The sequence below is a fragment of the Cicer arietinum genome, chromosome 8, assembly GCF_000331145.2.
Source record: "Cicer arietinum cultivar CDC Frontier isolate Library 1 chromosome 8, Cicar.CDCFrontier_v2.0, whole genome shotgun sequence".
Taxonomy (NCBI): Eukaryota; Viridiplantae; Streptophyta; class Magnoliopsida; order Fabales; family Fabaceae; genus Cicer; species Cicer arietinum.
The window spans coordinates 22,820,850-22,847,522 of NC_021167.2; the positions used below are offsets into that span (position 1 = coordinate 22,820,850).

A 26,673-nucleotide genomic window follows, 5' to 3' on the forward strand; every position below is an offset into this window, starting at 1 on the left:
TAGGAAAGAGATATGAAATAATATATTATATGACAATTTGATATTTTAATCTATAATAATCTATAGATTACAAAATTAAACTTTAATTATTGGTATGCAAATATTTTTGTCCGTTGATAAGTAAAGTTATCTTAGAATTAAAGACATTGATTATTACATTGCAAAAACGAATATAGTGACAAGAAAGAAAAGGGAGATTATCAATGGAGTGTTTGAACTTTTTGTGTACCTTACTTGTTGATAACAAATATAAGGCCAATATTCAAAAGACACATGTGGTAATATGTATTATGCAATGATTAATCATCATGATAATTAATGATAGCATTAGCTCTATATATAATTATACATTCTATAGAGAGAGAGAGAGGTCTTACCTTTTATGGTCACATGGATGAATTGATGTTAATTAGTTTTCAATATGATCGGTTTCAAAATTGGTTTGCACTAGGTAAATTATTATTATTTTTTTAAATTTATTTAATTACTGTAAAGCTAGCACAAAATTCGTAAAAGACAATAACTTTTTTAATCATCTAATGATGAATATGTATTTTAAATAAATGTGAATTAGTAGCAAAAAAGATATCGATATCCAGTAATTTGGATTCAATTTAAAAATTTAATCCTTACGTCTTAATTTAACTGAAAAATGCCAATATTGTTAAATTAGACGTCTTATTTCGATTTGAATCATGACTTCATAATTATGTGATTTAATTATAGTATAATTTACTATCTTTTCTAAAATAAAAAATGTAAATCTAAAAATTAAATTATTCGATAAAAAATAATGAATATAAAAATTCTTTGCATTTCTAAATTGTTTAAACTTAATAGTGAATTTTTTTAACCTTCAAATTCTTAAAAGAAATGCATGCAAGTGAATCGGAGGGAAAAAGTGTAGGGTCATTTGTTAGGGTATTAGGATGCATATATGGATGTTAGTTTCCACCCACATGCATAGATTTATGTGGGACTGTTACTATTAAGGTTCTACCTGTAGAGATTATTTTTCTTGTCGAAATAGGGAATGAAAGAAAATTATCCTAAAGACACTTTTTAGTCTGGTTGGTAATTTAGATTAGGTCCGGTTTTATGTTTGTGGTGGTATATTTAAAGATTATAGTAATTTTTTTTTAATATATTTTGTAATACCTCTTGATATTTGCAATGTTTTATTTGCGGAGTTTATCTATAATGGCATTTGAGATAGTTTTTGAGAAAGATTGACATAACTTGTTCTTAGAATGCGACTCAAGTTTAGTTGTTGTTGTTTTTCATAACTCTCGGTTTGTATCTTAGAGATTTCAAAATAAGTGGAAAAATTGTATTCATCTTACCACATTATTCACATATTTTTATGGACGAAAACCCTTGCGTTAACTTATTAGCTAATTTTCTGTATTTACAACCATGATTTTGTCCGGTGAAATGTTTATTCCTTATTTATCTTCCCAGTTATAAGTTCTTTTGGTGTGATTGAGTTTGGTGTTTGATCCCTTGCATCACTTTGTATTTTTTTTCTTCTTAATTTTTATTAATAATATTTGGTGTTGCATATGATCGTTAGACTTGTTGTACCAATCTAGTTGGGATTGTTGGTGCTTGTATACTCTCTACACCTTTTTTTTTACTTAAAAATAAGTTAGGGATAGAGATGAGATGGTTAAAGTTATTTTTTAGTTTAACTAGAGATTTTAAATTTAAATATAGTTTTGAGAACGCAACAACCTCAAAAGTCTTGTGACTTTATTCAACACGAGGGATTAGTTTATGCGTTGTACATAAAAAAAATATCTTTTTCACAAAACAATATACAAATAATTTTAAAAAGTTATATTATAAAATTGTTGGACAATAAAAAAAAAATTATTACTACTTCTATTATATTTTTATAAATTAGGGGGATCTTCATGGACAAAAACACATGAGAGAAAAACTTGTCATGGTATATTTTTCCCCCAAATTCATTGGATATTCCTAAAAAAAATATCATAATAATAAGTAAGATAAAAAATCACAATATAAATATCTACAGAAATATAAGTAAGTATCTGTAAAATTAAGCAAATATGAGTGTAAATACGGATATTTTAGTACCTACCTCACCTTAATATATATAGAGAAATAAAATAAAATGCAATGTTGGTGTAAACTAATTTTACATTGATAGTGAATGGTAATCTTTGATTTCATCATATCACTACATAGTTATAATTTTCATCATAAAATAACCACTCAAGCAACGACTTAAGTTTGTCTCCAATGTAAAATATTTAGACTAATAGTGTACGGTCATTAAATCTATATATAGAATTAAACTTATTATAGATGTATTCTTAAAAATAAAAATTGTTTCAGATCTCAAATTCATTGTGAACTATTTCAACAAAATAACAATACTTTAATGCACATATATTTTCCCCTTATATTTTTAGACAATATTATATTTTTAGTCTTTTATATTTGACTTAGATTTCAAATAAACCCTTTATACTTTTTTCCTACTTAAGTCTTTTATGTTAGTTTACGAATATACGTAAAAAAGACATATAGTTGTTAAGTGTATATATGGCTTTAATGAGAAGTTGTATCTCTTCTACAAGGCAAGCACACATAATCAAATTATATTTTTATTAAAAATAAAAAAATATATTAAATTAAATTAACTTGCTATCAAATAAAAATAAATACCATTAGCACATTTTTCTCTCATCTTCATCATTTATATATTCAGATTTTTGGGCTTTCATTTTCAAACTCTACATCTTTTGGACCAAACATCCAACAAATGTTCATCTCTTTTACTTTATATGCCTCTTTTTTTATATATATAATACATATTATTCCTTCTTCAACCTAAAATTCCAAAAAATCTTCGACCTAAAACTCACCTGCAAATTCCACATAGCTTGAACTTAAAAATCTCTTTCTCTTTGTTGATAATTTTCTCAAATCTATTATCCCCTCTTTAATTTTGCAATCAATGAAAATAGTAAACAAAACAAAAATCACATAAAAGTGAGATCTCATATTTATAAAAATGATGAAACCCACGAAATTTTTAAATTTTGATTCTCCTTCTACGGTCACAATTTGCAACTGAAATAGACTCTAATGAAATTTGTGATTTAAGAAAAAAAGTAAATCTTAAGCAAAAATTCAAAAATCTAAATGTGTAGATGATGAAGATGGGACAAAATATATTTATGGATTTGTTTAAATTTAAAGAATCCTAACAGTTTAATTTAATTTGATATATTTATTTTTAATAAAAAAATTAATTATTAAAAAATCTAATTTGATGACGTGTGATTGCCACATAGGAGAGATGTAGATTTCCATTAAAATCAGATATACACTTAACGGTCATGTGACATATTTTTAACGGAACTAAAATAAAAAAAATCAACATTGCTAACCAACTATAACATAAAGGTTAAGATCGCAAACATTACATGACGTAAAAGACCTAAACAAAAATTAACTTAAACTTTAAAGACTTAAAATATAATTTTGTCTATTTTTATTAAAACTTAAAAGTTTTATATATTTATGTTCATAAAAAAAAAAATAGAGCAATAAAATTAGAACCAACTACAGTTAAAACATATTGTTGAACCTTCCTTTTCGGAATTCCTCAATTTAATACCTTATATATAAAATTTAAATAGTAAAATTTTCAATGAGGTTAGTAATTCTTTATAACCTTAAAAGAAATGTGCCTTGCCTATATAATATAAATTTCATCTTGTAAAAAATAGTGATAAATTTTTTATATATATTAATTCAATATTTTTCAGTTGACTTGATCAAATATATATAATCAGTTAAAGTTATTATTAAAACAGTATTCTAGTAAATATTTAACTTAATTAAATTTAGAGTTTTTTTTTTTTGACAAGTTAAATTTAGAGTATATGATCTTTACATTTTATATATATCATGACTTTAGGACATTTTCTTATTTATATCGCTAATATTGGGTTTTTTAAATAAGTTGACTGTATTAGATTTTTTTGACAAAAAGTTGACTCTATTAGTTGGTTGATTGGTGTTGTATAGTTTTTTTTTTTGGACAGGTTGTTGTTTAGTTAATTATTTTTTTGGGTGAATTTTGTTTAGGTTTTTGAAGTACATCCTTATTTTGAAAACTACTTTTTTATAAAGAAAACTATACTAAATTAATAGAGTTTATTAATCCTATATTTTTTTTTCATTAAATAATCATTTGGAAAATGTTGCTATTTAAATAATCAATTTCTAATATAAGAGGTTGACCTATAAATACATATATTTTTTTATATGCACCAATTAAAGAGAGAACTTCTACCTAAGTCTGATAATGACATAGAAAAAATTTCTCTCAAAAAATTTAACACTATTGTATTTTCATAGTTAGATTAAAACTCAAGATTTTTGATTAAATTGGAACAAACTATTATCATCTTATTCAAACACTTATAATATTCACTTATTGTTTTAAATCATTTATCCGTTAATAAAGTTGTATAATGATGTACCAATCAAAATTTTTGACAATAAATGTCAATTATTTTAAGTTTTGTAATTGTACATTTATTCTATTTAAAAAAACTTTTATTTCAATAGTTGGATTCGTTGCACTTACATTCTTTTCTTAAGTGAGAAAAATAAAACATTATTGATGAAAAAAAACATGATAAGAAAAAAAGAATAAAAGTGTGGGAGGACAAAACCAAAATCCAACTAAACAAATTTAAGATCTCATCTAGCTTGAAAATTGTTTGTTCTTACCTTTAGAAAAAACTTATCTCGTTTTTTAAGTTTATACCTTAGTGATTTAAATGTAATAATAGCAAAGTCACCATCAATAGTAATACTTCAAAACATTATTCAATGAAATTATTCAATAAAAAAAAATTATTCAATGAAATAATACTAAAATTTTTATATCTTATCTCCACTAATTTTAAAGGAAATTTTTAATGTTCATCCTAAAAATCAAACTCTCCGTTTTCATTAATGTTATTCCTTTTTTTTTATTACTAAATTTAGTTAAATTAATGTTATTCACTTGAGAATTATTTTATGGATTTAATATTGGTATAAGCATTGTTTATACAAAACTTTTTATATGTGATTTTTTAGGGTAGACAGTTAATTAGAATTAAATTAATATTTCTAAAAATGTTTATAATTAGTTTATCATTATTTTTATTTTTACATTAAAAGTACATCAAAATTAAACTCTTATTTTACAATTTTACCCTTGCAAAGAAATATAAGAACAAAACATTTCAATGTCTTTAACTCTACTCCACAAAATTAATAATAAGTGGCCAAAAAAGGGAATAAAGAACATGACCCTAAATTGAAGGGGAAAAAATAAAAATGAAAAGGTATCCAACTACTTTGTTGTTCTCTTGTTTGAGTACATCACTGCATAATTTGCAAAACATCACACATTATATGACAATATAAAATACTGTCCAAGTTTATAAAAAGTTCACATAATTAAAAAGAATCAATTACAATGTGTGGTTACCTCCTTTTATTATTATTTATTATTATAATTATTTTTTTTCTCTTTTAAAAGGTGAATGAGACATTACAACTGATAATACATGTAAAGTCTATTATTAACAACCACATGCTTTAGGTGAAATTATTCATCATAAGCTCTTCACCAAAATTGTGTATCTATACATTTGACTTTTCATCCTAATAATCATATACACTGTTACTTCTTCCTCCCCCACCTCCTTCTTAAATCATATAGATTAATTACTATATACTATTGGTTAATTATCACCAAATCATGTTTTATTAGATGTTGTATTCATTGGTAAAAAAAAATGTTGTATTCAAATTTTAATAGTTTACATCAATTTTATAATGTTAACTAAGAAAATATATAAGACATCATTCATGGTAGTTTACATAAAAAAATATAATTTTAATCCATGGGTTCAATTTGATTTAAAGGATGTGGTATAGTTTTTAAAATTCAATTAGAAACACCCTCCAAATTTAGTTTTTATTTCGTCCTATAAGTATGATGTTATTTATTTATTTTTTAGTGTGTATTTTAATTTTTCAATTTTGATACGATGTTTATTTTAATTTAGATTGACAAAAACATTTTGACTCATTATAATTTGAAAGAACACAGTTAATTAAGGATGTGTATTTCTTACACTTTTCAATTTTAGTCCTTGATAATATTTGTAGTGAAATTTTTTTTAAGGTGAAAGAATAATATTTTAAACTATGTTTGATTAAAATTAATTGATAGTTTATCAACTTATAATTGATAATGGATTAATATTTAAAATATTTTAAATTTAATAACTTCACATTTTTAGTACTTCAAAATTTATTATTATAAAATTAATTTTTATTTTCTAAAATTTTGTTTAAAAATATATTACACACACACACACACACACACACACATATATATATATATATATATATATATATATATATATATATATATATATATATATATAATCTTTTTATAAAAATTTTGCTAACATATCCCAACCCTATATATATATCATGTAATAATAAATTTTAAACATATAATAACATTATAATTAAAATAAAAACTTAAGCTAATCTTAACTACAATAATTGAATAGTGCATCCATTCTCTTTCGTATATACATCGTCCTGCAATTATAACATGTACATATTTGATTTATTTTAAGTTATAAGAAATACCTTTAAAGGGTAACAAAAAGGTTTTAGTTGAAATAATAAAAGTAAAATTTACATAAAATATGATAAGTTATAAACTATAAAGGTAAAAATTACTTGAAATAGTTTATAAGAAATATATTATAATCTAGTAAAAAAGTTATATATAAGTTCAGACTACTACTAAACATATTTTATTTTATTATAAGAACTTATAAATTATAAACTAACTTATTTATCTTATGAAACAATGTAAATTAAAGATGACTTTAGAGCTCAAAAAAAACTTACGTAAATATTCTAATTTTTGTGATTGATTAATTAGTTGAATTTAATATTTTTTCATAAATTAAAATGAGTCCCTCCACTAACATTAAATTTAGTTTGGGGACTAATTCAAATTAGTCTAATAAAAAACATTGAAATCTATTTGTTTTGTGTAACTCAGCTGAAACTAATCTTTGTTGAGTATAATCACAAAGGACAAATGTTCCCTGAAGACTTTTATCGCTGCTACATTCATGGAGTACACTGAGATCTTTTGTTATTTGACAATAGAAAATATTATTTTGGTCGTTAATTTATTTAAAATATAAGTAGTCAAATTAGACTTGTTTAATAATTTTAAATATTGTTTTTCAATAAATGTAAGGTTTTCTAGAGGTAAATAAAAATAAAAAAAAAATAAAAAGTAAGATGATATATAATATTATATGAGTAGTGATGTCAAAATAGATCTAATATGTCAGGCCGATTTGTTTTATCCACCATTTTAGGTAAAGCGAACAGAAGATTTAAACTATTTTATCTAAGTTTGTCTGCTATATTTAACTAGTTAAAAAATTGGACAAGGCGGATTGGCCTCTCAGACTAGATTGAATTTTTTATTTTATTTTTTTTTACTTTAGCTGATTTTTTTTTTTTTGTTACTAACTCAGCCAAATGAAAAGACTAAAATTAGTTTATTAATTTACTGAACTCAATTAAAAAGTCAACCAAAACTAAAAGAGTAAGGTATTAGGGTTATGAAGGTGAGTCTTAGATCATAAAAGTTATTAAGAATATGAATTCTATGTACAAGGGTCAAAAAACTAAACCATGTAATCTTAGTTCTTAAGGTGTTAGAAATCTAGAATACATTAGAAAGAAGATTTTAATTGTAATCTTAATTGTGCTGACAATTTTAAAATTCTATTTCATTTCGTAAACTAAAATGAGTTATCTATTAAAATATTTAACTTTGATCATAAAATACTTTAAACGTTAGTTGAAGTTGAACTATAAAAAAATGATGAAATTAAAGAGATAAAAGAAGATAAGAAAGATACAAATATTTTTATCCTAGTACACAACAAACTGTTGTTATATTTAGTCATCTCATTATAAAGAGATTTTATCTCAGTATAATCGAGAACTTAATTTACTATGATCCAATAGCAAACAAGTATTTTATAATCTGTCTCTTCAAAATTTGAGTATTCTTCTACTGCCTCTTCGATCTATATCACTAGAAACTTTTCTACTATTCTCAACATTACGGCAACCTGCCATTGAGGAATACAAGTATTCTACACCTATTCAAGTACCTCTTGAGTTAAAAAGTTGTTGCCACTACTGGGCTCAATTATATTGAATCAAGTTTGGGGCTGAATTGACACTCAGTTTGTCCAAGGATTTTAACTTCCATAGAGAGAATATGTTAGGTTAATTTTATTTCAATTCAAGTGTATGAAACAACTTGATTGATATACACCATCATCTAAAAACCCCCATCGGATAATTTTTCATAAAATGTTTTTTTTTTGTTCAAGGCTTTTTCAAATTGCATTTTTTAATTGAACATTTTTTTTTTGATACTTGATAAATTTAACCTTGCCATAGACAAGACCTACTATGAAAAAGTTGTATATAGTTTGAAAACCTCTTCAAGATGATGCTTTCAAATATAACATTGATGGTTTTTAAGCCTTCCACGATCATTCTTTATCTTGTGGGTGCCTCGTTAAGAATCCCTATGGTCGTTAAATTAAAGGCTTCCATTGTCATATTCAACTCTCCTATGCTGTGGTTGTTGAATTTTGGATTTGCTTTATGGCCTCCACCTTGCTAAAGAGCTTCACATCTCTTTTCTCTACGTGGAAACTAATTCCCAAGTCTTGACTGCCATCATTATGTTGGGAAAAATAGACATAAACAAAAAATTAAAGGAACACAATCAAAACACAAAAACATAACGCTGAAGCTCCAAAATCGAAGAAAAATCACGATTGTTGTCTAATGATAACGACCAGATAATAACACCATGTGAAGTTTTTAACAACTCATAGATACTCAAACACCCTCTGACCCACAATACACCCATATCCCCCAGAACAAATATCTAAACTACATTTTTCAACATTATGACACAAGAGTATTATAGATAAAGCAAAAATTAGATACAAACTTAAAGTATTTCTTACTAATGTAAGTTGTAATAAAGAACTAGTCATATATATAATATTGACATCTAATTTCCTTTAAAATGATAAGCAATATGTAACTATTTTAGTAAATTTTCTAGTGCTAACAATTTTTTTGACATGCTGCTCAACAAAGAAAAATATCTCTACAAACTACCAACCAATCCAAAACTGAATGCCAAACTTGATTGAAAAACATACAATCGAAAAAGAGATGATGTGAAGTTTCTTTTTTTACCACAATACATAACACAAAGAAAAGAGTTGTTGAAAAAGATGCCACATTTTCACAAGTTATCTTATTTGGCCACTCTATCATTGAACAACTTATATGCAAATAATGAAGCTTTTAAAGGTGTTGCCTTATTGCAGATGAACTTGAACATGGGTGACCTCTCTTCCTCCTTGTTATATGTAAGTACTTTGTATGCAATTTTGACATTTTACTCCGTCTCATGCTCAGATTCTAACGTCCACTTGTCTGAAATATTTTTTGACAAAGACATATTATATAACAAACACACAACGCTCCTTTAACAAATCATCTTCCCATGTAAACATATGTCTCCTCCATCTCAACTTATTCCCTTCAACCTCCAGTCTAACCTAGCCATCTCCGCCACAGTAACATTCTTATTTATGGATAACCCAAACAACTTGTCAAAATTCTCTCTCAACACTTCAGCCCCCACTCATGAAACATTCCAAAATGAAGTATTGCTCCTATTTTCCATTATCCTACTCAAATTACTGTTAAACCAATCCACATTTCAAGGCCTCAAACCTTCAGACACACATAATATTTTTCAGCAATAATGACTCCTTACTACATTGCACCTCACCTCTTATTCTCTTTATAGCATATTTTGAATCTAAAACCTTATACCACAAATAGCTCATATTCGTCCTCAATCTTCAACACCATTTCCCTAATAATGCATAATTAAACTAACACACCCTTTTAATGTTCCAAACAAACCTTATTCCATTTAATCCAACTAATCTCATGTGACTCCTCATTCCCACCACATAAAAAGATTTGAAAATGGACTCAAGAGGAGAGATAATACTCGAAGGTGCCTTAAAGAAAGAGAGAAAGTAAATCAATAATGCAAACAAGATAACTTTTAGAAGAACAAAAAGACCACCATAGATAGGAACCAACCCTTTCAGCTAGATAGTCTCTTCTTAACCCTCTCAATCAAAGGATTCAAAAAGAAATTCTTCTCAGATTGCCTCTAATTGGAAGGCCAAGATATTTGAAAATCATTTGACCCTTTCTGCAATTAAGACTTTGGACAACTTCTTCCAACCAAGAACTCCCAATATACATCCCCACTAACATACTCTTATGGAAGTTGACCTACAATCTAGACACTCACTAGTTCAAACAACAACAATATGACCTTAATCATTTTAATATTCGACCAATTTGCTCCTCCAAAACAAGTGTGTCATCTACAAATTGAGGATGAGAAACTCAAACTTCAAGATGACGACCAACTTGAAACCCTTCGAATAACTCGTTGTATAAGTGTGTCAATCTAATATCCATTTTAAACAAGAAATTTTTATTCATTCTTTTTGCCTTATCAACAATTTCAATCAATGTTAAAATACCATATAAATTGGTCTCCCTCTCACAAATACCGATTATGACTCTGAAATAACTTGTCTATCACTTGTTTCAATCTGTTAGATAATACATTCGACAACAATTTATACATACACCCCATCACCATAATTATGTTGGATAACCATATTATTTGAGCAAAATTTATATGTACACATTTTCTTTTAACAAAATTATATTATATAAACATTAAACTATTTTAAATTTTTAATTACATTAATCATTATTTATTTATCAAAATACTTCTTATACATTTTATTTCAATAAGTAAAGAATAATTACTATAAAGGATAAACTTAAAAAATATTATCATTTTCAGTCCTAACATTGACATCCAATCACAAATTATAATATTACCACATAAGCTTATTCATTAACCCTAATTTAAAAGTAAATTCATTTATAAGACTCAATTTAATTCATGAGCGAATTTCTTTACTATTTTATTATAAACAAATAAAAAAAAAACTAAAATTTTTGCAATTTTCATTAAACAAACACTAATTTATCCCATTTTTAAAAAAAAAATTTATTTCTCATTTCTTTTACCTCTTTGTCTCTTAACCTATCTATCTACTCCATCCGTCTCAAAATATAATTAAAAATTAAATAAAATAAATGCATTTAATTTAAATATATTAATTCTCTTTAATTTGTTTTTGTTTACATCATTTTAAAAGGAGTAGTATATCTCAATAATGATGAAGAGAAGAATTTATTCCAAACACACAAAAAAAATAAAAAAAAATAAAAACAAAACAAAACAAGTTAAACAAAAAAAGAATGTCCCTTTTTGGTTGAGAAATACAAATTTGGTTGACTCATCTCTCTCTCTCTCTCTCTCTCTCTCTCCTACTTCCCTGTTTCACTACCTCCTTCTATATGCACTCACTTCTCCACTCTCTTTTTCTAACATCAACAAACTTCACTCCCTCACACTTCACCTCACTCTCTTCTTCACTTCAACATTTCATCAAACACCTTATACTCATTTTCCTTCTTCACTTTCTTCCATGGCTTCTTTCCCTCTTTTAAACCAAAACATCTTAAACCTTCATGGCTAAATGTCCCAAAATGAAAACCACCACCACCACCACCACCACCACAATGTTGAAACCAAAACCACCCTCTCACCACCATCTTCACAAACTCACCCAATTTTGACCCTTCAATTAAAAGAAGCAAAAAACCCAATTTTGCACCCAAATTCAAACACCCTTTTAAAAATGACTTCAACAAACTCAACTTCCACAACAGAACCACTTCCTTCATCTTCCGATGAAATCGCCGTTAAAGCCGTTAATAAACGTTACGAAGGTCTCGTAACTGTTCGTACAAAAGCCATCAAAGGTAAAGGTGCATGGTATTGGACTCATCTTGAACCTATTCTTATTCGAAACCCTGATTCAGGTCTTCCTAAATCTGTTAAACTCAAGTGTTCTTTGTGTGATTCTGTTTTCTCAGCTTCAAACCCTTCAAGAACAGCTTCTGAACATTTAAAGCGTGGAACTTGTTCTAATTTCAATTCTGGGTTGATTAAACCCGGTTCGATTTCGGTTCCTTCTCCGGTTCCTATTTCCTCTGTTTCCGGTTCGAACCGGAAAAGGGCTTCACCTCATATGGGTGTCTCAAATTCAACCTCACCATCATCATTAACTTATCAAAATCATAACTTGGCATTGGTTGAAATTGGGTACCCTCAGGTGCATGGTAATATGGTGAACCATCAACAAAACCAGAACCTTAATCAGAATCTTAATCAGAATCAGCAGCATCATTTGATGTTGTCTGGTGGAAAAGAAGATTTGTGTGCTTTGGCTATGTTTGAAGATAGTGTGAAGAAATTGAAGAGTCCAAAGACTTCACCTAGTGCTTGTTTGAGTAAAGAACAGGTGAATTCTGCTTTGGATTTACTTGCTGATTGGTTCTATGAATGTTGTGGTTCTGTTTCTTTGTCAAATCTTGAGCATAGAAAGTTTCAAGCTTTTCTTTCTCAAGTTGGTTTGCCTGTAGGAAGTGGTTTGAGGCGCGAGGTTTCGGGTTCGAGGCTTGATGCTAGGTTTAGTGAGGTTAAGAGTGAGTCCGAGGCGAAAATTAGAGATGCTATGTTTTTTCAGGTTGCTAGTGATGGTTGGAAGAGTTATGATAATGTTTATAATAATAGGAATTTGTATGGTTTGTGTTGTGGTGGTGAGAGTTTGGTTAAGTTCACGGTGAATTTACCGAATGGGAGTAGTGTTTTTCATAAGGCGGTGTTTAATGGTGGCGGTGGAGTTGTGAATTCAAAGTATGCTGAAGAGATTTTGTGGGAGACAGTGACTGGTGTTAGTGGTAGTGTTGTTCAAAGATGTGTTGGGATTGTTGCTGATAAGTTTAAGGGTAAGGCATTGAGGAATTTGGAGATTCAAAACCATTGGATGGTGAACACTTCTTGTCAGCTTCAAGGGTTTGTTAGTTTGATCAAGGATTTTAACAATGAGCTCACAATTTTTAGAGTTGTTACTGAGAATTGTCTCAAGGTTGCGAAATTTATAGACAATGATTCTCAGGTGAGGAATGTTTTTGTTAATTTTAGAATGCAGGAGATGGAGTACGGCGGGTTGATTCGCGTGCCTTTGCCGAAATGTGATCCGTTGAAGAACTTTGCTTCGGTGTTTCCGATGTTGGAGGATATTTTGAGCTGCGCTAGAGTGATTCAAATGGTTGTGATGGAGGACGCAGTTAAGGTGATGTTTATGGAAGATCCGGTTGCTAGAGAAGTGGCGGGAATGGTTCAGAATGAAGGGTTTTGGAACGAGCTCGAAGCGGTTTATTCACTCGTTAAGATTATTAAAGGAATGGTTCAGGATATAGAAGCCGAGAGGCCGTTAATCGGTCGGTGTTTGCCACTTTGGGAGGAGCTTAGAACCAAAGTGAAGGAATGGTGTGGAAAGTACAATATTGTCGAAGGACCTGTCGAGAAAATAGTCGAAAAAAGGTTTCGAAAAAACTACCACCCTGCTTGGTCAGCAGCATTTATACTCGATCCACTTTACTTGATCAAAGACACAAGCGGAAAGTATCTTCCGCCATACAAGTTTTTAACGCGCGAACAAGAGAAAGACGTCGATAAGTTACTCACGAGACTAGCTTCAAGAGAAGAAGCTCATGTTGTGTTGATGGAGCTAATGAAATGGAGATCAGAAGGACTCGATCCTCTTTACGCACAAGCTGTTCAGATGAAACAAAGAGACCCTTTAACCGGAAAGATGAAAGTCGCGAATCCGCTTAGCAGTAGACTTGTTTGGGAAACATGTTTGTGTGAGTTTAAATCTTTAGGGAAGATTGCAGTGAGGCTCATTTTTCTACATGCTACTTCATGTGGATTCAAGAGTAATTGGTCTTTCATGAGGAAAGTTTCTGGAAACAAAAACTCAAGAGTTGCTTTGGAAAGAGCTCAGAAAATGATATTTATTGCAGCTCATGCAAAGCTTGAAAGGAGAGATTTTTCAAGTGAGGAAGAAAAAGATGCTGAATTGTTTTCTATGTCAGGTAGTGAAGAAGATGGCATGCTTGCTGAGGTCTATGCTGATATGCAACCTTAGTGTAAAATGCTTTCTTTTTCTCTTTCCGACGCTAACACTTCAGATTGAAGGTGTAAGGTGTGTCTGGTGTCCGAGACATATCAACGTTCGACACTGATACGACACTGACACATGTAGTCAGTTACATTCGATTTCTTCCATTTTTCAAAATACTATCGGTGTAACGTGTTAATCTCAGTGTCGTATTCATGTCTGTGTCAGTGTCAGTGTTTCATAGCAGTTTATAGACTTGTGTAATTTTAGGATTTATCAGATTCTTTCAAGAACTCTTCTATTATTCTGTTACATCCAATGGAAAAAAAATTCTTAACTTTTAAGGATTGGAATAGAAGGATATTTAGGTGTCTAAAAAAGCATGTTGTTAGTGACTTTGTTATTATCAGATTTGATTCTCTAATGAATCATCAATCCTTTTTTCTTTCTTTTTGTAAAGAAGGAACTCTTTGCTCCTTTATTAGCATACCAACAATCAGAAAAGGAGCAAGAAGAATGTGACATTTTTTTTGCATTATTTTTTCAATGAGAATTGTTTTTGAGTTCTAATTTTATTATATCCAATATGAGAAAGCTGTGATTTGTTATCTTTTGTGGAATGAATATATAGAATTGACCATAATATGAAACTCCATGTGTGGATCAAAAACTAGATTAATAACCAATGAATCATATATATAGAGACACAATCACAACATTGATATCGATAATTGATAATAATTTGAATAAATGAAAGTATTAAATATAACTGTATTTCTTAGTATTGTATCGACATGTGTCAAACATATGAATTCCGACATGTCTTCAATTTGAGTTGTTTGTACTATATAATTTGAAACATAGTAAATAAATGTCCATAAAATTATCTTCAAAATTTATATATTTATCTTCAAAATTATTGACATTGATATGATAATGATATAAAGCACTCATGCAAAATATTTGAAAATTTTAAGCAAACTGAATCTTTATGAAAAAATAATTAAAAAGCAAGAAAGGTTTATGGTTGGAGCAATGTTTTTCAACGACAATAAAATTGACATAATTTGAAGGGTAGAAGGTGGGGTATGAACATGATTCATTCACCTGAATGAAGATTGATCACTCATCTCAAAATCTCAATGGACACTTCATGTCTTGATTTGCCATAACACAACATTGTCTAATCCATGATTTTGAATTAGCATAATGTTTGACCATTTTGATTTTCCATCACATCTAAAGGAGTTTATTTCTTAAGTTTAATTTTAAATTTAGTTGACCAAAAGAACAAAGGTCTTCACTACTTTGTTCAATCTTATGAAGTATGAACACAAATAGAGACAATATGATATGTAGATATTGATAAACATTTGAAAATAAAAGTAATTAAATATGTTGATGCCATATATTGATGCATATTGGATATTACATGAATTCGAATTTCTTTGCGTCAGAATTTTTTCGTAGTCATGTAATTTGAGATATTGATGGTTATTTGATTTTGATTGGAGTCCCATAAAAATATAGACTTTAATTTTGATTTTATAATTAAAAATATCCAACTTAAATATGAACTGTTTAATCTTAATCGAATGGTTATCGAAATATAAAAGGTACGAACTATAGGCAAGTCGAAACCAATACTAAGCACACTTTTAATATGAAGTATCAACTCTGGTTGCATAAGTGCAAATTCTATGATTTAATATTTTTAGGGTCTTTCTTGTTTGAATTTTTTTTTAGGGTCCTTAAACAAAGTATCAAGTTAAGAAAATCTTAATTAGGCATCATTTTCTTTCACTCTATTACGTATTAATCTCTAAAAATCATTATTAGAGTTTGTAACTATTTAAATTAACTTATTTGAATTTATCTATTTAAGTATTTGTAAAACGGTTTGAAAAAACTTATGAAAATAATTTATAACAAGTTAATAAATTGTTTTCAACTAATGCAAACAATTTTAAACTTAATATTAAAACAATTTTACTTTATTTTACTTTTTATTATAGAAATAAGGGTCTGTTTGTTACAAGATTATAAAAAAAGTGATTTTGATATTCAATAATTTAGAAATTATTTTTTAGAGCTTTAAAAAGAAAGAAAAAACTTTTTTGTATTTTTTTATCATAAAAAAAATCAATTATGAAAAATAAATTTTTTGAAAAGCTACTAAAAATAGCTTTTATTTTTTTTTTCTCTTGAATTTTCATTTTTTTCAAAAAATTATAGAAAAACAAACTAAAAATTTTAAAAATAATTATTTTATTTTAAGAAAGTGATTCTTGTAGAAAAAGTTGGTAAAATTTACAATAAATACATATTTATCTCCACTTTTTTTCATGTAAAATCAAGTTCCAACCTATGAGGACAACATTAATTCTGAAACAGTTTTTGTGTTATTCATTAGTCTCTCTACTATTGATGCATGTGATTGCCTTTTGAGAAAAGTGAAGACACATATCTGGACAATTTTTTGCCTCAACTTTTTTAATTAATCCATCTTTTGGCGTTTTCTGTTTCCAACAGTTTGTTGTCAAAAAAAAAAAAAAACATTTTTTCCAAATTTTGATTTTATTATAATTGGAAAGAAAAAAACATAGTTGTAGACATGTGTAGTCATGTTTTTATTCCTAGTCATGTACTCATGCTTCACCATAATTAGAGATAATATGAACAGTTATCACACAAATGAGAGCACTATGCTTGAAAACTATACCAATTAAGAAATATGATGAAATTTATGATATTATATGCTTCATGATAGAAAGTAAAATATTACATGGTCCCAAATTGAATGACACTTTTTTAGTGAAGAGTTGGAATGGATTTGGATTGTATGCGATCCAAATTAATTTTATGTATTAATGCAATCAACACAAATCAATGAATTAAGATTAGACGGGACAGTAAATATACAGATTTTAAAACTTAAAATAACAAATTTGATATATAAAATATGCCGATCTTGATTTAATAGACATTAATATACTAATACATTAAAATATGTAATTTCGAGTCTATGCAATACAAAGTATATAAAATGGATTCAAATTGTATTTGATTAGAATTTTATACACTAAAACAGTCAAAATTTTAAATATAATTGTCTAATCTTAATCGAACAGTATTAATATCAATATAGTTGTAGTAGGGTGAGTGGCAAACTAAAGATGGTATTGGTGAGTGTCAACCTCGGATGAAGATAAAGAATCTTTATTTCCAAAGAAGCATAATGTAAATAATTGTCTAGCATATATATTATATCTCTTGGTTTTGTTTGTTTGGTTTGACCCCACAATTGGTAGTGGTTATACATGTCACTGTTTGATGTCATGGTCAAACAAGAGTGACATTTGATTGGCTTCCTTCACATCAATCCATCTATATACTCTCTCATATATGTAACTCTTACACCACACCTCATCCTAGATTTGGATTGCTTGCAATAGTATATTCATGAGTTTGTTGTAGTAGATGATCTTGATCATTGATTTGATATAGCATAGTTTAGGTATTTAATTAATGAAATTAGTTATAAATAAATTCAACTATTAATTTTAAATTAGATGATTTTGATCTATTATATCGTTCTGTTGTGTTAGTAAGAAATTCAATTTCAACATTTTTCACTTCTTCTTAAGTTTGATGTGAGCATTAATTATTGTTATTGTTTTAGTTATTGTTTCAACATATATTGTATTGGTGAATTAATATAATATACGGTTTTTTGTTGATTAGTGTTTAAAAGTTATTTAAAATTTTGATAATAATTGAAGATATTTTTTAGAAATAGAGGTTCATAATATGCATTATCATTTTGATTGAGATAATAATCTAATTGATGTCATTACGTTTAAGTTTAATTTTGAATGACACATATTCGTTATCATTTATTTTTGTGGAATGAGTATCAATCAAGTCATTTTTCAATTATGAGATTGAGGAAGACCATGAAATTCTATTTTCATAAGATATCATCTATTGTCAATGAAGTTTCGTACAGTTTTTAAATATCAGTCTACATAGAACCACTTGTGAAAATTATTCACCTTAGAATTTGTCCCACCACTTATAATAACTTTCTTTTCAAGGTAAATGTTCTAACTTCGAGGTGCTCTACGGTGAATTGGTACTTACAAACCATTTTAACCTTAATCGATGAAAATTGTTGTCTTTTGAAAGTTGAAGATTGCATTCCCCCTCACCCTCATAGTTAGACACTGACTTCATTGATGTTAATTCAATAAAATAAGAGAAATAAATATATGTATAATTCAAACTCCAATATTCTATGTTTTTATTAAATCGACATCATTCTAATAACTATCTTAATTGTAAGGACGAAGAAGAACAATAAAACTCTACTTCTAAATAGTGTCATCGAATGTAATTAAAGTTTTGGATAATTTTTAAATAATAGTCCAATATAAACGATCTATTAAAGTGATCTAAAGTAGACTCTAATTTTTTTATACATTAATTTTTGTGATGATATATTTGTTGTTATGGAACCTTATTTAATGGTTATCTCAATGTTGAAAATTGGAATTTTGCATAATTTAGTATGACATGATTTCCAAAAAGGTTTTGAAAAAAAAGTTGAAGCAAAGAGTGTAGCCTAAAAAATATTTATATGTCTGATATGAAAAGGTATATCACGTGTCTTAGAGGTTATTGCAATTTGCAGCATCATTGACATGTTTTTGCATCTAATATCTATTATTACCAAGATTATTGAATCCATAATAACAATTTAGTAGTTCTATAGTTCTTGTGGTGTTGAAATAAATCTCTTATCATTTTTTTTCTTTCAATCTTGTTAGTTATATCAATTCTAAATAATCAAGACAAAAATATCAATGTAGTTATTTTACGCAATTATTCGAAATTGATAGGTTGAGATTTTTCTTTCTATTCATATTCAAAATAAATATTTACATTTGATTAAATTCAATTTATTTTAATTTAAGATAAACTCTAATGTATAATGAGATACTCATAACAATAATTAAAACTACATTTAGTTCAATCGTAATAACTATAATTAAAACTATCTTTGACTCAATCGTCTCATAATAGATAAATAAAAAATAACATAATCTAATATCAAAATCCATTGCCCTTAAAGAAATAGGCTATTAAAAAATTTGTTATAGTAGGTTTTTATTACTAATAAAACAATTGGGAGTGGTTATACATGTCACTATTTGGAGTATTATGTTACACAACAACTTTAGCTAGCAATAAACAACTAATTTTAAGTTGTACTTTTGATACATAATATTACACTAAAATGTAAACAAATATCGTCAATATAGTCAAAATTATAGTTGTAATATTATCATAAATGATTTAAAAATCTTTATATTTCAATTTTATATAGATTTAGTTTTAATTCACTTAATAATTATATACATTTATGTAGTTAAACATTTGTAACTGTTTAAATAAACATTTTATATAAATTTTTTATAAATCGTTTGATCAAAATCGAACAGTCAAAAATTGATAATTTTATAAAAATATTATACTAAAAAAATTTATTTAATTTTATATTTTATATTAATATAAACAATTCTCCTCCTAACTAAAGACATTTAATTGTATCTACACCAACCACAAAGGCTAGAAATAATGAAAAGTTTCTGAATCTCTTTAATTAATTAATGAGTGTGAAAAAGTCAAAGAAAGATGTAAATGAAAAAGTAGTGTTGAACTGACTGAAGTAATTAGTAGTGTAAGATGCTGTTGTAATATATTGCTGAATTCAGAATTGATCTAACTTTAATTTGTACTCAATTTGGTGTGTAGTGACAGTGTATCATGTCGGCAATACCAAGCAATTCTGACTACTGACCAACTTAATAGAAAAAATACTTTCTTTTTCTTTTTGACAATTTTATTATGAAAATTACATTAAATTATTGAATAATTATAAGACATTTTATAATTTATATTAATAATATATAATTAATATTTTGAAGTTTTGTACGGTAATTCGGTTTGCATGAATTATAAGTCGATATTATAAAAGAATTTTATTTAAAAAAAAAGTTATTTAACTGATAAATCAAAAATAAATAAAAATAATGTATATATTGTATCATATTTTGGAATTAATTATTAAATATTTAATTTTGAATATTCTAATTATTATCAAATTTTCAATTGAATGAATTTATTTAAAGATTTTAGTATTATCTTTTTCTGAAAATAGTTATATATATTAGTTGTATTTTATTCTTTATTAAATTTGATTTTTTTGTTGTTATTTTATATTCTATCCTTTAATTACTTCTATGGTTACTATAATTTCATTTTTGATTCTAGTTTGGTTCTTTATGTATATTGAGAGGAATGTGATGATTGGCATAGGACAAGATTATCTTTTTTACAAGAATCTTCATACTTTCAATGTTCCCCCATGATTAGGCTTTTTATCTTTTTCTTTTGAGTGAATAAATAGATTCGTCTTCAAAATTGTAAACACCTGTTAAAATATCTTTTACTTTTGCTATGTAGTAAACATATATTTGAAATTCTAATGTATTGTTTAAATAAAATCTTCATAATTTATATTGTTGGTAATTACTTTATTTTAGGATCACTTTAAGGATAAAGCTAATTAAATAAATATTTTATTTTAAAAATAAATTTAGAATTGATCCAAAAATAAAGCTACCAAGACATATAAACCTATTTTATGGTTTATACTATTAATTTAATAAATGTCAAACTAAAAAAGATACTTTCTTCTTGTGTATTTAGTGTTTCTGGGAGTGGTCAACCAAGCTTCCCTTTGCAGCTTTGCTATTAAAATAAATAAATGAAAAGATGCCCTTCTTACGTACGTGTACTCTATAATTGTATTTTTATTTTATTTTTTCAACAAAAAATTGTGTTTTTTATTTATATTTAAAATTTGTACATATTAATTTTTTTTATAGACAAAATGATAAAAAAGAATTTATATACAACGAAATCTCGAGTTCAAACTTATATCATAAAATTTAATTTAATAATATTATTATTTATCAATTACATTAGTCTTATGGATTGTAAAATGTTAATCGACTTAAATATGCTGATATAACAACATTTTCGAGTGTGTTTAATTAGAGCAAATGGTTTAGAGGATTTGGATTATATATGTGGATAAAATATTATATAGTCATTGTAGTCAAGATATTTTATTTTGGTCTTTAGAAGAAGATAAAATTTTTATAATTGATATTTAAATTTTGATTCGGGAAAGTTGAAATATGAAATATTCAATCTTAATTTAATGATTGAAAATATTATTATTTTGTCTTAAAAGAGATAGTAAATTCCATTATAATTAACTCACACAACTGTGATGTTTCAAATTCAGAACAAGACATCAAATCTAACAATTTCAGTATTTATCACTTGAGTTAGGGCTTAACAATTAAAAATATATTTTAGGTTTAATTACAGTTTTGGTCCTTCTATTTTAGCTGAATGAAATTTTGTCAAATTTCAGTATTTTGGTCCTCCAAAACTTAATGAAATTTTATTTTATTTTTTTCGTTTATATAAGTCATACTATGCCTCAAAATCTCGTGGTGCAATAATTGTACCTGAAATCTATTATTATAAATGGTGTGGTGTGACTTAAGAAAATGAAACTTCATCAAATTTTGGACCAAAATTATATTTGGGGACCAAAACTGAGAAGAAATAAAATGGATGAACTATTTTTACGATCCAGCTAAAATAAGAGAATCAAAACTGCAATTAAACCTATATTTTACTACGACATATTTTGTTCGCAGACAATTCAAATTTATATATTTAACATTTTTCATGAATTATAAAACGTTTGATTTTGCATTCTAATGCAGCACCAAACACATTCTTCATTTGTTGCATTAAGATTCCATATTGAATTGAAGAAAAAAAAAGTAATTAATTATCTTTTGAAAAATATTGTAAGTAGTAGGTGACATAGACACATAGTGTACCAAGATTCTTAGAAACTAGTGTTTTAATTGCTTTACTATGGTGAATAATGTAATGTTCTTGTTTTAAAATTTACTTATCTCACAAAGGTATAGACTTTATTCTAAAAGGGAACATTTTGGTACTTCTTGTCTTTCTCTTTTTATTTTTATTTTTTATGCCAATTTACTTACTAACCTTGTAAACTTTAACCTTTGGTAGTATTTTGGTAGATTTGAATTTTTGTGAGTGGTGATGATACATTGATAATGATTACATGTTTAATTATTTATTGTGAATAACAATGGGGACTATATATAGGACAATGATTGCATAGTTAATCAATTCATTTTCTATCAATATTTGGCCTTAGATTACAAGATCTTGTATGTTTTGCATGTATCAACTAGCCCTACCTACCCCTCCACAAACGTTTGATGTATATTCCAAATTATAAGTTGGTTAGTGTTTGTAATCAACTTTTTTAATATTTCTTTATTAAATTAATTTTAAATAATTCAATCTTTATCTGAATTATTTTTCTTTGTGGAGTTTTAGTATATATTTTTTAACATAATATAGAGCAATGATAATCATCTTTAGAAAATAATAATATATTTATTTATTTATTTTTCTTTTCTCCTTGAAGAAACATATTCTCTCAATCAATAGAGTCATTGTTGCACCTTAACGCCCAAACTATATATATTTTTACGCTAAGAGTTCCAAGAATGTTTCAATTCTTACATAATAAAGGCAAGATTGCATCAAATGGTTTTTTTATGTGAAAAAAAAAATTGTCTACATTAAATCTTGTATTGTGAAATTAGAGATGCAACTTTATTTAGTTGACATTTATGATTATGTAGAAGTTGAGATTTCAATCTTCTACCTATTCTCATGTCTTTTTTTTTTTTTGGTGTGGCATTGACATTATTAATGTATTTCAGTTTGTTGATGCGACAATCTTATATTATTGAATTAAATCAAAATAATTTAATCTTTCTCTAAATTATTTCTCTTTTACAACATAAAGGTCACTTAATCTTGTTAAACATATAGTAGAAAATCTTTGGAATGTTATCAGACAATAAATGAGAATTTGGATTGAAATTCAAGTCTGTGAATAATTATATGTTTATTGCAAATAAGTTAAATAATAATATATAAGAGAGTTTTCTCATATACTCAATACTAAAGTTGCTGATAGAATGCAATGCTTAGGTTTCTTAATGGTTTAGATTTTTAGATCGTTGTCACTCGTTGAACTCCCAAAAAAGTTTCTCCTACCAAAAATTCAAAAATTGGCAGGTGATATGAAGATGTTAAACCCACTAGATTAGTATTTTTCTACATATTTGTTTATTAGGGTATTACACTTCGAACATATTTATACACATATCAGTAGAAAGAGGAAAGGAAACATTAATTTATATAAATTGTTTATGTAAAAACATTTTACATTCAGTAAAAAAATGTTGGAAATGATGATAATATTAATGATAGTTAGTTGGTGTGAATTGAAAAAAAGAAAGTCCCACATAGGAGGGATAACAACACTAGTAGTATTTATAAGGTGGAGGTATGACACTTGGGGTGTGTCCTAAGGGGTACCCTAATTTTGTGAAAGGGGAAGAACACATGCAAATAGGCCACCACACACGCACCGCCACCATTGGGCTGGACATGAGCTTGGGCTAAGTGGTGTATAATTGTTTTTTGCATCCGAAAAAATTAAAAAAATTATTTTATTTTATTTATGCATGCTTTTTTCTCCCATTGATACGATGTACACGTGTCTGCCCTCCACCGAGACAACATTCAACGTATGCTCTGGTAATTCCTTCCCCCGTATTCGCGCATCAGTTTGCCCAATCAAACCCTAACTATTTTTGCTATGATGTGGACTCACGAATCAACTATTGCTCGGTAAAAAACCTAGAAAATTCGAAGAACACGTTTCTGTGGATCTGGTCTGATGGATCACACCTTTTTATCTAATCCATTTGCAGTTTTCCTCTATAAATAAATGGTTCTACTCAGTTGAAAAAATACACCAAACATTTTTTGAAATATGAGATTTTTCTCTACTTCTCCCCCTTATCTCTTCTTCTCTTTCTTTCGAGTGGTCACAATGCCATAGAGTGATAACCATTATTGACTGTCATATTGGATGTAATTCTAGAACGATTTTCTACGGTGCAATAGAACTTCAATACAGTGAATTTGAGCTATTTTATCGTGGGGACTTCATGGTTGATAGTCTTCCTTGCACAATTTAGGAAGTGTTGCGAAACGTCTTAAAGAGAACGACATAGTCCGTGACTCAACCCAATAATATCTTCGGTGGCATAAATTGATTTTTCAAAACAGTTTTCAAAACTCAAAACTAACAATTTTAAGACATTTCCTTCTGCCATGTGTATCGAAGAAATTAATGGGTTATGTTCTTCTACTTCTGATTTCAACAAACCATTTTGGTTTGAGAGATATCACTTCAAACTATGACAACAAAAGATGTTATTTTTCTTAACCATGAAAAAGTTGCCAACATTCTAAAAGATGACATTCCTATTATTCTAGAAACAGGTGAACAAACAGATAAGGATAAGAAAGCTGTTGAATTAACCCAATGGGAACATAATGATTACGTATGTAAGATTTATATTCTGAATGGACTTGCTGATTATTTGTATGTTTACTTCAGTACCAGCAACAATACTGCTAAACAGGTTTCAGATGCTCTAAATAAGAAATATGATACTGAGGAAGCTGGAGCCAAAAAAGTATATTGTTAGCCGCTACCTCAAATATCAGATGACATATCAGTGGAAGCACAATCCCATGAAATCTAGAAAATTGCTCACAAGATCATCTCTGATGCTATGTCCCTAAATGAATTGTTTTAAATTGCTGTTATTATTGACAAACTGCCCATTGCTTGGAAAGATTTTAAAAAAATTCTGAGGCATAAACAAAAGAATTATCTCTAGAAAGTCTGATAACCTGCCTCAAAATTAAGGAAGAATCCCGTAAGCAAGACCAGGAAGATGAAGTTCTTCTTGTTACAAATAACAAGAAAAAGAAATTCATCGGAGCGGTTCTGAAGCCAAACGACAAACAACTTGAGAATTAGAATCGTACTATAAAGAACAACAACTACAAGGGAACCCACCAAAGGTCCCAATTATAAGGCGACAACCACCTCCTAGGAATGACCTTATTCATCCACTATTTCTCTACTTTAGGTGTGGTAAAGAAGGTCATATGGCACGCAAGTGTAGGAACAAGCTAAACCCCGCTCAACATGCTAACTTAATAGAAGAACAATTCATTGTTATGATAAATGAGATTAACATTGTTGGTGGATCAAATGGATAGTGGATAAACACTGGTGCCCCATGTCATGTCTGTTATGATCGTGCTATGTTTAAAACATACATTCTTGCTGAAGATAAGAAAATGTTGTTGGGAGATTCCCACACCACTAATGTTGTTGGTATTGGAGATATGGAATTAATATTCACCTCTGGAAAGACCTTAATTCTGAAGGATGTCATGTTCACTCCAGAAATAAGGAAGATTATGGTTTCTGGGTTTCTTCTTAATAAGGCAGGGTTTACTCAGTCTATAGGGGCAGATTTGTATACCATTTCTAAAAATAGTATTTTTGTTGGGAAATGATACACCACTGATGATATGTTTAAATTGAATGTTGAAATTAATAAAATGTCTCCTTCTGCTTACATGTTGTGTGATTTTAATATTTGGCATGCAAAACTCTATCATGTGAACAAACGTGTAATTTCAAACTTAAGTAACTTAGGTCTAATTCCAAAGTTATCTTTATTTAAATGATTTTGAAAAATGTGATTTTTGCAGTCAAGCTAAAATAACAAAGAGTTCACATAGATCAGTAGTTAGAGAATTCAAGTCTTTAGATTTAATACAATGTGATATATGTGAACTTGATGATATGTTAACAAGAAATGGAAAATGTTATTTTATTACTTTTATTGACGATTTCTCTGACTATACTTTTGTATATCTAATGAAAAATAAAAGTGAAGTGCCAAACATGTTTAAGATATTTGTAACTGAAATTGAAAATCAATTTAGTAAAAAGATTAAGAAGTTTCGAAGCGATAGAGGTACAGAGTATGATTCTAGTTTATTTAATGAGTTTTATAAAACACAAGGAATTAAACATGAAACCATTGCACCCTATTCACCTGAAATGAATGGTAAAGCTGAAAGAAAGAATTGAACTCTTACTAAACTAGTTGTTACTATTATGCTTAAATCTGGTGTTGCATCTCATTGGTGGGGGAAAATTATTTTAACTGTTTTCTATGTTTTAAATAGT

The 26,673-nt window shown here is 27.6% G+C and overlaps 1 protein-coding gene across 1 annotated transcript; it reads left to right on the forward strand.

The window, feature by feature from the left end:
• The first annotated feature begins 11,597 nt into the window (after positions 1-11,597).
• Positions 11,598-14,947, forward strand: LOC101508329 (uncharacterized). The gene has a single exon (XM_073364410.1). It carries the CDS (start codon positions 11,847-11,849, stop codon positions 14,364-14,366), a length of 2,520 nt encoding a protein of 839 aa, XP_073220511.1. The 5' UTR covers positions 11,598-11,846; the 3' UTR covers positions 14,367-14,947.
• The last annotated feature ends 11,726 nt before the right edge of the window (positions 14,948-26,673 follow it).